General features: G+C 43.1%; 1 protein-coding gene across 1 annotated transcript; it reads left to right on the forward strand.

The window, feature by feature from the left end:
* The first annotated feature begins 12163 nt into the window (after window positions 1-12163).
* Window positions 12164-14105, forward strand: LOC103608896 (G-rich sequence factor 1-like). The gene is given in 3 exon segments (XM_008593286.1): window positions 12164-12181; window positions 12811-13432; window positions 13435-14105. Coding segments are annotated over 3 exon segments (1095 nt in total). The 3' UTR covers window positions 13890-14105.
* Window positions 14106-14570: the final 465 nt, after the last annotated feature.

The following is a 14570-nucleotide window of genomic DNA, read 5'->3' on the forward strand; positions in this document are numbered from 1 at the left end:
AAAAAAAAAAAGAAGAAAAATAAATAAATTTGAATGAGAGTAATAATCACTTTCATAAAAGTGCAGCCTAGCCAAGTCACCCCCTTTCCTGTCCTCCCTCCACATCCAGGCTCCACGGTCCACTGTCTACATTTCCTATTGCTGCTATAACAAGTCACCATGAACTTTGAGGCTTAAAACAATGCAAATTTGTTTTCTTACAGTTCTCAAGGTCAGAAATGGCGTGTGGCACCTTCCCCTCCTCAGAGCCAGTGAGGCCAGCAGTCCTCTTCATGTCACTTCCCTTTGACCTCCTCCTCTGCGTCCCCCTCTCACTCTTAAGAAGCCCTGTGATTATACTGGGTGCACCCAGATAATGAAAAATAATCTCCCCATTCACAGTTCAATTAATGAACAAACCTAATTCCTTTGTGCCTTAATCGCTCTTTGCATGTGAGGCCACGTACTCACAGTTTACAGGGTTAGGATGTGGACTTCACTGGGTCCCCACTTTTCCACCTATCATACCCACATACAGTGATTTTTCAAGTGTCATTTGACTTGGATGACGGAATGGAAATTAGCATAGCCTGGGCATTGAACACAGTTGTCCTTATGGACACTGTTGGCTTTTCTTTTTAACAAACTGCAGATTAGTAAAACAAAACAACTGCACCATGGGGTTGGCCGAGGAGATGGGTTTACCCGGGTAGCAGAAGATTCTGGCTCCAAAGTCAGGTTGCAGCTCAGTTTGATAATTAAATGAGTAAGTAACACTTCAGAGTCTTCGTCCATTTGTCTGTCTTGACTCCTGTCAGACATTTTAATCCAGCCAGACCAGGGAAAGCCATTGAAGGACATGAACCTCCATCTGTAGAACATGAAAACCCAAGGATTTCAAATGTATGTAGTTTCCTAAACAGGTACAGTTTTGATGCAACGACTAAGCAAGAAAAGGCGAAAAAGAAAACAGAATCTGGAGCATCTTTTTGAGTGTGTCAAAAAAAAATTATAGGAGGTCATTGTTTTAGGCTAACTTCCTGCATTAGGCCCCAAATGACCAGAGTAAAAATAAAAATGGAGTCGCCCCTGCTAAGTTCCAAGTCACTTAGGATGTGGTCTGACCTTCTGAGAAATCAGAAGAAAAAGATAACAGCCAGTTTCCCAAACAGGCCAGCTTAAATCTTCATGATAATGAAGTTCTTCTGCTTTAATCCTTGCACAAAAAGGATAGCCTGAAGTAACCTGATGTTAAGTAATCAGTTATTTTTCTGTCCTTTCAGGAAGAATGAGCCAAGTGTTGGTGAGGCTGGCTCCTGTCTGTGCTTCTGTATATTTTAGGAGGTAGCATTTTAAAGTTTATTGTTTGCCCTTACTGCTGGGGTTTCTTTTTTCTTTTGATGTTTCATGATACCTTTACTTATTTATTTAAATTTTTATTGAATCATAATTGATTATACATATTTGGGGGGGTTCAACATTGACATATGTTGATCAGATCAATATTACTAGCATATATATTATGTAAATCATACTTATTCTCTATGCCCCTTGTCCAATCTCCCCCCTCCCCCTCTCCCTCCCTCCTCCCACCTTTAATTACCCTAGATTTCTTCTCTCCCTCTTTAGGAGTAATGGTTACTCTGTTGATTTGTTGCCGAGATGATCCGTCCAATGCTGAGAGGTGTGATCAAATCCCCCCAATATTATCATAGAGAAGATGCTTCTTCTGTTACTGTGGAATGGGCTTTTTGGAGAGCGACATCCTCTTCTTTTCTTTGGTTTCTGCTGGTGACTCTCCTTGTGTCAATGCACTCCAGTGGCTGGCAGACCATCTGCGTGGTTATTGTGGTGTCTAGCCACTTTTGCAGCAGCCCTGGTTATTGTGGCGGCTGTGGTGGGCCACCCACATGGAGGTGATGTTTTTGACATGCTCCTTGGCACTGGCAGTGTGCCTGGTTGCTGGGGGAATCCAGTCCCCGGATCCATGCATCTGGACCCCAAGCGGCTGGTGTTGTGTCTGGGCCAGAACTAATTTTTTGTCTTTTGCTTACTTCTAAAATGGGGGAACTTCCTGTGGGGACCAGCACTTGAGCCCTGTGGTTGAGCTAAATTGCTGCTTTGCTGCTGATTCCCTAGGGAAGGCTTTTTGTGCAGTTCCAGGTTTAATGGCTGACTTTATAGGTACTTCCGGCCCTCCAGAGACCCAGTACACCTGGGTTGTGTAGAAACTCTGGTCTGGGCCTGAGACTTTTCATCAAACTGCACCCCATGCAATTCTATATTCCTGACCAGTCTTCTCTGAGTGGTCCTTCACTGTTTGGGGTGCCAGTCAGCTGTCTGTGCTGCACCCTAGTGTTCTGGTGGATCTGTTTCCTCCACCACCCATACTGCAAATACTTCCCATGGGATGAACTGTGTGCCAGTCCCTTGCGATGACTCACCGGCCTCTGAGTGGCTCCTTTTTTTCAGCTGTTCTGGCTCCTCACTCCTGTGTCGGTCCACAGGAACCCTGTTAGTGGTCTTGCTGGGGGCTACCAAGTTTCTCTTCTCCCCTGCCTCCTCTAAGAAACTTCACACAAAGGCACAGCTGCAGCTATTGCTGGCTCCTGCTCTGTGCACTCAGCAGCTCCAGCCTTAAAGTGGCTGTGGCACAAAATGGTAGAAGCGGTCCTTTCTTTCTCTCATCGTGGCTTCTCCTGCCATCATGCACTCCGTAGGTCTCTCCTCCTCTTCCCTGAGCTCTAGCAGCCCCAGCTTGGCTGTGGTTGCTTTTTTATAGTTGTAAATTGGTTGATTTGTGGGAGAGAGTGAAGCTGGGGACCGTCTATTCCGCCATATTGACCAGAAGTCCCTACCGCTGTTGGTGATTTGTTTGATTGTAATGCTTTAGCAATTGGGAACTTGGGCAGCCCTGCTGGAGTCGGCTCATTCTTGACCACAGCCTCTCTGAAGGGCTGCAGACCCCTCCCACTGTGTAGCTGATGACACAGATTTGTCCATGTCCTTCACCTGAGTTGGAACTCCATGGGTGAGGGGGGTGGTCACACAAAGCAACTGAGCAGACTGTGAACTGAGCTTTTGATGGTTATCACAATGCCAGGAAGGAAAAAAGAAGGAAAAGAAACCTTTGCTATTCTGGGAGGGCTTTTGTACGATGGATGCACACTTCGCCCAACCGAGCTTAATGCCTGGAATTTGCAGCATGTAGGCTTTTCCAGCACAGAGGCAGGCACAAAACAAGCACTTAATACATGAATGTCATCATGAAGATAGATTTTTCTCACTAGTTTCCTGTCAATATTTCCATTTCCTTACTAGTACTCACTCCACCTTCCCATCTCTCTGTGCATGTGAACATAAACTTACAAGGGGCTATGTAGAGTCTCAAATGAATTGGGAGGTGAAATCCAGTCATGGCACAGCATGAAACCACTGTGTCTCAGCTTCATTCATCTCTGGTATTAGAATCATGCATTTTAGAGATGGGTGGCTTTTAGCACATAGCAAGAGCTCAATCAACATTTTTATGTGGTTGAGTCAAAGAAGGAATCACAAAGAGTTGGTTTCAGAGAAGAGGGAAAATTTAGCCAAGCACATTCCATGGAGCTGATCTTTGGGAAAGCTTTTGCCTTTTTTACAAAGCTGGTAAGCCCGAGGGAACCATAGCATCTTTCTAGCTTTTCATTAAGGTAATTGACTAAAATGCTTGATTATCATGAAATTCGTGCTGTTTTCAGGTACTAAATTTGTGGTGATTTGTTACAGCAGCAATAGGAAACTAACACAACGGACAAAAGATTTCAACAGATGCTTCATCAAACAAGTTCAATCCTATTAATCTTCAGGAAAATTCAAATTAAAGCCACAACAAGATACCACTATATACATTGACTAGAATGGATACAATTAAAACGACTAACCACACCAGGTGTTAGCAAGAATAAGGAGGACCTGGAATTCTGGTACAATACTGATGGGAATGACATGGTACGACCTTTTTTTTTTTTAAAGATGACCAGTAAGGGGATCTTAACCCTTGACTTGGTGTTGTCAGCACCACGCTCTCCCAGTGAGCGAACCGGCCATCCCTATGTGGGATCCGAACCTGTGGCCTTGGTGTCATCAGCACCGCACTCTCCCGAGCCACGGGCCGGCCCATGGTACAAGCTCTTTTGAAGACAGTTTTACAGTTCCTTAAAAAGCTAAACATAGGGGCCGGCCCAGTGGCGCACTGCTACAGTGCAGCGGCGCTCCCGCTGAGGGTTCGGATCCCACATACAGACCGGCCGCTCACTGGCTGAGCGAGGTGCGGGTGCAACACCGAGGGACGCGATCCCATTGCCGGTCCCGGTCCGGTACGGGCGCGACACTGAGGGTTGCGATCCGTTGCCGGTCATGAAAAAAAGACAAAAAGGAAAAAAAAAAAAAAAAAGCTAAACATACATTTACCACATGATCTAACCACTCCACTCCTAGTATTTACCCAAGAGAAAAGAAAGCTTGTATCTAAAGACCCGCACATACATGTTAATAGCAGCCTTTTTTGTTATAGCCCCAAACCAGAAGCAACATCAACCAGAAGTTGTGTAAACAAACTGGGATATGACCATACCATGGAATATTACTTAGCAATGAAAGTAATAAACTATTGATACATGCTACAACATGAGAAATCTCAAACTAATTATGCTGAAGAAAGAAAACCAAAAAATGAGTACATATCATATGATTTCATTTATATAAAATTATAGAAAATGTTAGAAGTTGTCACTCCTATAAAAAAAAAAGAAAAAGAAAAAAATTATAGAAAATGTAAACTGATCTATAGTGGCTGAATGCAGACGAGGGGTTGCCCGGGGAGGGAGCATGTGGGAAAGAGCAAGAGTGGGGAATGACAAAAGGGCACAAAGAAGCTTCCAGGGCTAATGACATGCTCTTTATCTTGATTGGGCTGACTGTTTCAGAGGTGATACGTACATGTCAAAACTGATCAAATTGTGCAATTTAAATATGTACAGTTTGGGGCCGGCCCGGTGGCGCACTGGATAGTGCGCCGCTTGGGAAGTGCGGTGGCGCTCCCGCCCGAGGGTTCGGATCCCACATACGGACCGGTTCCCGCTCACTGGCTGAGCGAGGCGCAGGAGCAACACTGAGGGTTGCAATCCTGTTGCCAGTCCCTGGTCCGGTACGGGGGCAACACTGAGGGTTGCGATCCATTGCCGGACACAGAAAAAGACAAAAGACAAAAATAAATAAATAAATAAATAAATATGTACAGTTTGTTATATATCAATTGTACCCCAGTAGAGCTGTTGGGTTTTTTTTCCCTTTTTGTCTTTTTTCGTGACCGGTAATGGGATCGCAACCCTCGGTGTGGCGCCCGTACCACGACTGGCAACGGGATTGCAACCCTCGGTGTCGCGCCTGTACCACGACCGGCAACGGGATCGCAACCCTCGGTGTCGTGCCCGCACCGCACTCAACCAGTCAGCAGACCGGTCTCTATATGGGATCCGAACCCTCTACCGAGTGCGCCACCGGGCCAGCCCGAGTTGTTGGTTTTTTTTATGGGCAAAAGATGTGAACAGACATTGAGCAAAGAAGATATACAGATGGCAAATTTTTTTTTTTTTTTTTGTCTTTTTCGTGACCGGTGCTCAGCCAGTGAGCGCACCGGCCATTCCTATATAGGATCCAAACCCACGGTGGGAGCGGAGCTGCGCTCCCAGCGCTGCACTCTCCCGAGTGCGCCACGGGGCCGGCCCCAGATGGCAAATTAACATATGAAAAAATGTTCAATGTCACGCGTCAGTAGTGCAAATAAAATCACAGTAAGATTTTACTACCCTACTAGGTTGGCTAAAACAAACAAACAAACAAAATACCAAAAAACCAAGTGCTGATGACATGTGGGACAATGATAATTCTCATACATTACTGATGAGAGTGCAAAATTGTACTTTGGAAAACACGTTGGCAGTTTTTTTATAAAATTGAACCTACACTTATCATCACACCCAGCCATCCTATTCCCAGATATTTACTTAAGCTAAATAAAAACTTATATTCACACAGAAACCTGTATATATGTGTTTATAGCAGCTTTATTCATAATAGTAAAAAACTTGTTGAATTTGATAAATTCTTTTTCTGCCTTTATTGAGAGGATCATATTTTTTCACCTTAATTCCATTAATATGGTGAATTGCATGGATTAATTTTCAAGTGTCAAACAAACCTTGCATTTCTAGGATAAAACCCACTTGACCAAATACATTATCATTTTTTATATATTGCTGTATTTGATTTGTTAATATTTTGTCAAGGATTTCTGTGTCTCTGTTCACAAGGGATGTTAGTCTGTAATTTTCTTTTCCCCTTTGTCCAGTTTTTATACAAGTAATGCTGACTGCACAAAATGTGTTGGAGGCTGTTCATTACTTCTCTATTTTTTTTTCTTTATTTTGTAAGGTTTATTGGGAACCAAATATGAGGATTGAACAGGGAAACACCACCCAACAGAGTCACAGAAGTGCTCCATATTTCTCTATTTTCTGAAAGGTTTTGTGTAGAATTGGTACTTTTTCCATAAATGTTTGGTAAATAGTGAAACTATCTGGGTCTGGAGTTTTCTTTTCTTTTCTTTTTCTTTTTTTTTTTTCCTTTTTGTCTTTTTTCATGACCGGTAATGGGATCGCAACCCTCTGTGTCGCGCCCACACCGCGCTCAACCAGTGAGCCGACCGGTCTCTTATGGGATCCGATCTCTCGGTGGGAGTGCTGCCACGCTCCCAAGCGCTGCACTCTACCGAGTGCACCACCAGGCCAGCCCTTCTTTTTCTTTTTATCAGCACCGCACTCTCCCGAGTGAGCCACGGGCCAGCCCCTTCTTTTTCTTTTTAAAAAGATGACCCATAAGGGGATCTTAACCTTTGACTTGGTGTTGTCAGCACCATGCTCATCCAGTGAGTGAACCGGCCATCCCTATACGGGATCCGAACCCGTGGCCTTGGTGTTATCAGCACCACACTCTCCCGAGTGAGCCACAGGCCGGCTCCCTGGAGTTTTCTTTACGGGAACTTTTTAAAAAATACAAATATATTTTCCTTACTTGATATAATTCTATTCATAATTTGTATTTCTTCTTAAGTCAGTGTTGGTAATTTGTGATTTTCAAGGAATTTTTCCATGTCTTTAAATTCCTAGGGCCGGCCCATGGTTCACTCGGTGGAGTGCGGTGCTGATAACACTAAGGCCCTGGGTTCAGATCCCATATAGGGATGGCCAGTTAGCTTACTGGCCGAGCGTGGTGCTGACAACACCAAGTCAAAGGTTAAGATCCCCTTACCGGTCATCTTAAAAAAAAAAAATCCCGTATTATTCTTTTAATGCTTTTATGACATGTAATGATGTCCCCTCTTTTATTCCTGATATTGGTCATTTCTCTCTTCTCTCGTTTTCTTGATTAGTCTAGCTAAAGGTTTATCAACTTTTGGTTGATTATTTCTAGAGAATCAGCTTTTTTTGTTTTTTTTCCTTTTTGTCTTTTTTCTTGACCGGTAATGGGATTGCAACCCTCGGTGTCGTGCCCACACCGCACTCAGCCAGTGAGCGGACCGGTCTCTATATGGGATCCAAAACCTCGGCGGGAGCGCTGCACTCAACCGAGTGTGCCACCGGGCCAGCCCGAGAATCAGCTTTTGATTTCATTTATTCCTCTCCTCACTATGTTCATGTTTTCCTTTAAATACTCGAACATAATTATAAATGCAGTTTTAGCATCTTTGCTAGTCTGACCACCTCTGTTGCATTAGTCTGTTTCAGAAATTCCTGAAACTAGGTAATTTGTAAATAAAAAAAGCAATATTTATTGCTTACAATTTGAGAGGCTGGGAAGTCCAGAGTCCAGGGAATGCATCTGGTGAAGGTCTTGTTGGTGGTGACTCCACACAGTAATGCAGGGCCAGCCCCCCCTTCATTGAAGGACATTTGGGTTGTTTCCAGTTTTGGGCTCTTATAAATAAAGCTGCTGTGAGCATTCACGTATAGATCGTGTGGACATAACTTTTCATTTCTCTGGGATAAGTGCCCAGGAGTGTGATGGCTGTACCGTTTCACATTCCTATTAGCAATGGATGGTACATCCAGTTTTGCCACATCCTTGACACTATTTAGTATTGTCACAATTCTTTTTAGCCATTCTAACAGGTGTGTAATGATATCACATCATGATTTTTATTTTCATTTTTCCAATGGCTCACAATGTTACACATCTTTTTCATGTGCTTATTTAACATATCTTCTTCAGTAAAATGTCTTTTGCCCAGTTTCTAATTGGATTGTGGTTTTTTATTTTCGAATTATTTTTTTGTTTGGTTTTTGGTGGCTGGCTGGTATGGGGATCTGAACCCTTGACCTTGGTGTTATAACATGCGCTCTAACCAACTGAGCTTAACGGCCAGCACGGCTGTTAAATTTTGAGATTGTTGGGCCAAGCCCGTGGTGCACTCGGGAGAGTGTGGCGCTGGGAGCGCAGCAGCGCTCCCGCTGTGGGTTTGGATCCTATATAGGGATGACCGGTGCGCTCACAGCCCTCACTGGCTGAGCGTGGTGCGGGTGGTCTCAAAAAGGACAAAAAAAAAATTTTTTTTTGAGATTACCTTATGTATTCTAGATATGAGTCTTTTGTCAGATACATGGTTTGCAAACATTCTCCCCCACTCTGTAATTTATCTTTTCATTCTCTTAATACATCTCTCATAAAGCAAAAGTTTTAATTTTGAAAATGTGTAATTTATCAGGTTTTTTTTCCTTTAAGGACTGTGCTTTTAATATCTTGTATAAAAACACCAAACCCTAGATCCTAGAGATTTTCTCCTGTTTTCTTTTTAAAGTTTCACAGTTCTGCCTTTCCTTTCAGCTGGAACTGCCATCTTCCAGCAATTTGCCAAAATGATGAACACAAAGGGAAAGAGCAGAGGCCCCTGATATGTGTGCTCCCGGCCTTTTAGAAAACATGGAGTTGTTCCTTTGGCCACATTTCCTGTTCAAAAAGGAATGCCCCACAAATGTTACTATGGCAAATCGGGAAGAGTCTACGGTGTTACCTGGCATGCTGCTGCCGTTGTTATAAACAGACAAGTTTAGGGAAAGATTCCTGCCAAGAGCATTAATGTCGGTATTGAGCACATTGAGCACTCTAAGAGCCGAGACAGCTTCCTGAAACTGTGAAGGAAAATGATCAGAAAAAGAAGGAAGCAAAAGAGAAAGGAACCTGGGTTCACCTGAAGCACCAGCCTGCCCCACCAGAGAAGCACACTTGTGAGAACCAATGGCTAGGGCCTGGGCTGCTGGAACCTATTCCCTATGAATTCATGGCATAATGGGTGTAAAAGTAAATAAAAGACCAACACAAGTGTACTGTAAAAAAAAAAAAAAAAAAGGGCCGGCCCATGGCTCACTTGGGAGAGCGTGGTGCTGACAACACCAAGTCAAGGGTTATACTTAACGTCTATAATTAATTTTTAGTTAATTCTTAATGGATATTCAATTGCTCCAGTACAATTTGTTGAAAAGACCATCTTTCCTTCATTTAATTGCTTTCGCGTCTTTGTCAAAGATCATTTGGCTGTATGTGTGTGTGTCTATTTCTGGGTTCTCTATTTTTTTTTTTCTTTTTGTCTTTTTTCGTGACCGGCAACGGATCACAACCCTCAGTGTCGCGCCCGTACCAGACCGGGACCGGCAACGGGATCGCAACCCTCGGTGTTGCTCCCGCACCTCGCTCAGCCAGTGAGCGGCCGGTCTGTATGTGGGATCCAAACCCTCGGCGGGAGCGCCGCCACACTTCCCAAGCGGCGCACTGTAGCAGTGCACCACTGGGCCGGCCTCTCGGTTCTCTATTGAGTTCCACTGATCAATGTGTCCATCTCTTTCCCAGTACTATGTGGTCTCCATTAGTCTAGCTGTACAATAGGTCTTAAAATTAGGTAGAGTGGTTGTTCCCATTTTATTCTTCATTTTCAGAATTATTTTATTATCCTAATTCCTCTGCCTTTCCATATAAATTTTAGAATAATTTTACCTATATCTACAAAAAATATTCCTAAGAATTCTGATAGAAATTGTGTTAGATCCATGTATCAGCTTGGGGAGAACTGAAACCTTTATTATATTGAGACTTCCAGTTGATTAATATGGTATGTCTCTCCATTAACTAAGATTGTCTTTGATTTCTTTCATCAACATTTTATAGTTTTAGCTGCATCAATTGGCATTGTATGTAATTTTTTTTCTTTAGTCTATTAATATGGTTGATTTCATTGACTGGTTTTTAAATACTGAGCGGGGCCGAGCCCGTGGCGCACTCAGGAGAGTGCGGCACTGGGAGCGCAGCAGCGCTCCCGCTGTGGGTTCGGATCCTATATAAGGATGGCCAGTGTGCTCACTGGCTGAGCGCCGTGCCGATCTCAAAAAAAAAAAAGATAAATACTGAGCTAATTGTGCATTCCTTGAATTAACCCCACTTGGTCATAGTGTATAATTCTTTTTACATATTGGTGCATTTTAAATGCTAATATTTTGTTAAGGGTTTTTACCTCTAGATTTCTTTTTTTGTACTTTTTTTTAGTACTGTCTTTCTCTGCCTTTGTTATTGCAGTAATACTGGCTTCATAAAATAAGTTTGAAAAAATTCCAAGTCTTCTTGAAGAGATTACCTGATGAGATTGTGCAGAATTGACTTAGAATTAGTGTTGATTCTTTAAACGTACGTTAGAAATCTCCACTGAAACCATCTGGGCCTGGAGATTTATTTTTTCTGAAGTTTTCAAATTATGAATTCAATTACTTTAGTAGTTATAGGGCTAGTCAAATTACCTACTTAATATTGAATGAAGTGGTGATTTGTGTGCTTTTTTGGAACTGGTTCATTTCACGTAAGTTGCTCATAGTATTCCCCTATTATCCTTTTGATGTTTGCAGAGTCTGAAGTGAGATTTCCTATTTCATTCCTGATGTTGGTAATTTGTGTCTTCTCTTTTTCTTTTTTCAGTCTTGCCAAAAGTTTGTCAACTTTATTGAGTGTTAAGAGAACTAGCCTTTGTTTTTATTGATTTTTCTCTATTGTTTTTCTACTTTCAATTTTATTAATTTCTGCTCTTTTTACCATTATTATCATTATTTCTTTCCATCTCCTTGCTTTGGGTTTATTCTTCTGCTCTTTTTCTAATTTTTTAAGGTTGGAAGCTCAGATTATTGATTTGAGTCTTTTTCTCCTTTCTAATGCATTTAGGGCTATAAATTTCTCTCTATGTGTCTTTATTTGTGCCTTGCAAATTTTTTAAATGCTTTGTTTTCATTTTCATTCATTCCAATGCATTTTTTAAATTTCTCTCAAGGCATCCTCCTTTAACACGTATTGTTTAGAGGTGTGTTATTCAGTTTCTAAATGTTTGGAAGGGGCTTTGGGTCAAGATGGTGGAATAGACAGTCCCTGGCATCACTCTCTCCCATAAATCAACCAATTTACACCTATAAAAAAGCAACAACAGCCAAGCTGGGGCCACTAGAGCTCAGGGGAAGAGAAGGAGAGACCTACAGAGTGCATGAAGGCAGGAGAAGCCACGATGAGAGAAAGAAAAAACTGCTTCAACCATTTCACACCATGGCCACTTTAAGGCTGGACCTGCTGAGTGCACAGAGCAGGAGTTGGCAAAAGCCGCAGCTGTGCCCTTTGGATGCAGTTGCTTGGAGGCGGCAGGGGAGAAGAGGACCGTGGTGGCCCCCAGGCCAGCAAGACCACTAATAGGGTTCCTGTGGACTCACATAGGAGCAAGGAGGCACAACTGAATAAAAGAAGCCACTCACAGGCTGTTGAGTCATCACAAGGGACTGGCACATGGCCTGTCCCATGGGAAGTGTTCGGAGCATGGGTGGTGGGGGAGATGGATCTACTGAAGGAACACTGGGGCACAGCAAGGACACCTGACTGGTACCCCAATCAGTGTAGGACCACTCAGAGGAGACTGGCCAGGAATATAGAATTGCAGGGAGAGAGGGCCCTTTCTTAGAAAGTGACCTTTGGAAGTGCTCGGCTCCCCTCCCTGGCCCTGGATTCTACTTCCCCTCCGCTCGCGCTGCAGTCGCAGCCGCCACCAGGCCCCGTGCCACCTCTGGAGTCCATGGCCGGGACGCGCTGGGTACTCGGGGCACTGCTCCGGGGCTGCGGCTGCAACTGCAGCAGCTGCCGGCGCACCGGTGCCGCCTGCCTGCCCTTCTATTCAGCCTCCCCTTACCTCTCAAACTGGGATGCCCCATCTTTTATATATGCATGTCAATTCTATTCTTCCTCCAAAGCCCATCTCATATTACATCCTGATCTGTTAGTGCTCGGTTTGGAATGCCTGTAGTGTTTTGTGTCTTAATTATAGCACTTAAAACATCTTGCTTGTATGCTTGTCTTATTCTAGATGGGAGGCTTTTTGAGATGAGAGTGTGATATTACATTTACACTGTGTGTAAGGGGCAGTCAGATATTTGAAGGGACCCTTCTTGTACTGTCTTAAACACTATTATTAGGTATAATTTGGGGTTGGTGAATTTAAAAACAAACCCTGAGTAAAATTTATGTCCTGCCAAACCATTAAGATATACTTAACTGCTATAGGATGTACAATTAAAGTCAAAACAGGATGAGTTGGATTTGTGCAGTTAACCCCTTGCCTCTGAAATAATATTAACATCCAGAGTTTTAATTTGTAGAAATAAACATTTTCTAAATAGGTTGTTAAAGAAGTATTTTGACATTTTTTAAAATTTCCTTTGGAAGGAGTCCAAAACTACCTACCTGGAAGACCTTCCACCACTCCCTGAGTATGAATTGGCCCGGTCCAAGTTAGGAGAGGAAGTGGCTGATGTTTATCTCATTCGAGCTCAAGGATTGCCTTGGTCGTGTACTGTGGAAGATGTGCTTAACTTTTTCTCAGACTGCAGAATCCGCAATGCTGGGAATGGAATACATTTCCTCTTAAAGAGAGATGGGAAACGAAGGGGTGATGCCTTAATTGAAATGGAGTCAGAGCAGGACGTGCAAAAAGCCTTAGAGAAGCACCGCATGTACATGGGTCAGCGTTACGTGGAAGTTTATGAGATAAACAATGAAGATGTGGATGCCTTAATGAAGAGCCTACAGGTCAAATCTTCACCTGTGGCAAATGACGGCGTGGATCGTTTGAGAGGACTTCCTTATAGTTGCAATGAGAAAGGCATTGTAGACTTCTTTGCAGGACTGAATATACTAGACATTACTTTTGTGATGGACTATCGAGGGAGAAGAAAAACAGGGGAAGCCTATGTGCAGTTTGAAGAACCAGAAATGGCCAACCAAGCCCTCTTGAAACACAGGGAAGAAATTGGTAACCGATATATAGAGATATTTCCAAGCAGAAGGAATGAACACATGTTGGCTCTCATAAGGGAAAGAAAACGACATCTTCTCCTACTGCTAAGTATATAACTGAGCCAGAAATGGTCTTTGAAGAACATGAAGTAAATGAGGATATTCGACCCATGACAGCTTTTGAAAGTGAGAAGGAAATAGAATTGCCTAAGGATATGCCAGAGAAACTTCCAGAAGCTGTTGATTTTGGAACTACGCCTTCACTCCATTTTGTCCACATGAGGGGATTGCCTTTCCAAGCCAATGCCCAAGACATTATAAATTTTTTTGCTCCACTGAAGCCTGTTAGAATCACCATGGAATACAGTTCCAGTGGGAAAGCCACTGGTGAAGCTGATGTGCACTTTGAGACCCACGAGGACGCTGTTGCAGCTATGCTCAAGGATCGGTCCCACGTTCACCATAGATATATTGAACTGTTCCTGAATTCATGTCCAAAAGGAAAATAAGATTTCCAGAGACTCCAGATAATAAGGATGAAGCAAGAAGCATTTCATTTGCACATCTTTCTTGGATATCGGATATAAAGTTCCAGTTTATTAGCAGCAACTGCTAGAGAAAGGATTTGGGGGTTTGGGGTTCATTGCTTCTGAGAAAAATTTCGTAGAGGACTGAAAGAGAAGATTGAGTTTGGGATTATGAAATAAACCACAGATTAAAATTTTTGTTTAAACTGTCCAGGATCTGGGGCCGGCCCGGTGGCGCACTGCTACAGTGCCCCACTTGGGAAGCGCGGCGGCGCTCCCGCCGAGGGTTCGGATCCCACGTACAGACCGGCCGCTCACTGGCTGAGCGAGGGGCAGGAGCAACACCGAGGGTTGTGATCCCGTAGCCGGTCCCGGTCCGGTACGGGTGCGACACTGAGGGTTGCGATCCGTTGCCGGTCACGAAAAAAGACAAAAAGGAAAAAAAAAAAAAATAAAATAAAAATAAACTGTCCAGGATCTGATTTAAAAATCTGGTCTTCATTTTATGTGATTAAACAGTTTGTTTTCATAGAGGATATTACCCATTATAAAGAGTACATATTTTTACTTAGCACTGTTCTTTAAAATCTTTCTCCCATTTAAAAAAAAAAAAATCTGTTCAAGGTTTTGTTTTTTGCCTGTGAATTGAGAGCTCTGATTTAA

Source organism: Galeopterus variegatus, unplaced genomic scaffold (genome assembly GCF_000696425.1).
Source record: "Galeopterus variegatus unplaced genomic scaffold, G_variegatus-3.0.2 Scaffold8954, whole genome shotgun sequence".
NCBI classification, from domain to species: domain Eukaryota; kingdom Metazoa; phylum Chordata; class Mammalia; order Dermoptera; family Cynocephalidae; genus Galeopterus; species Galeopterus variegatus.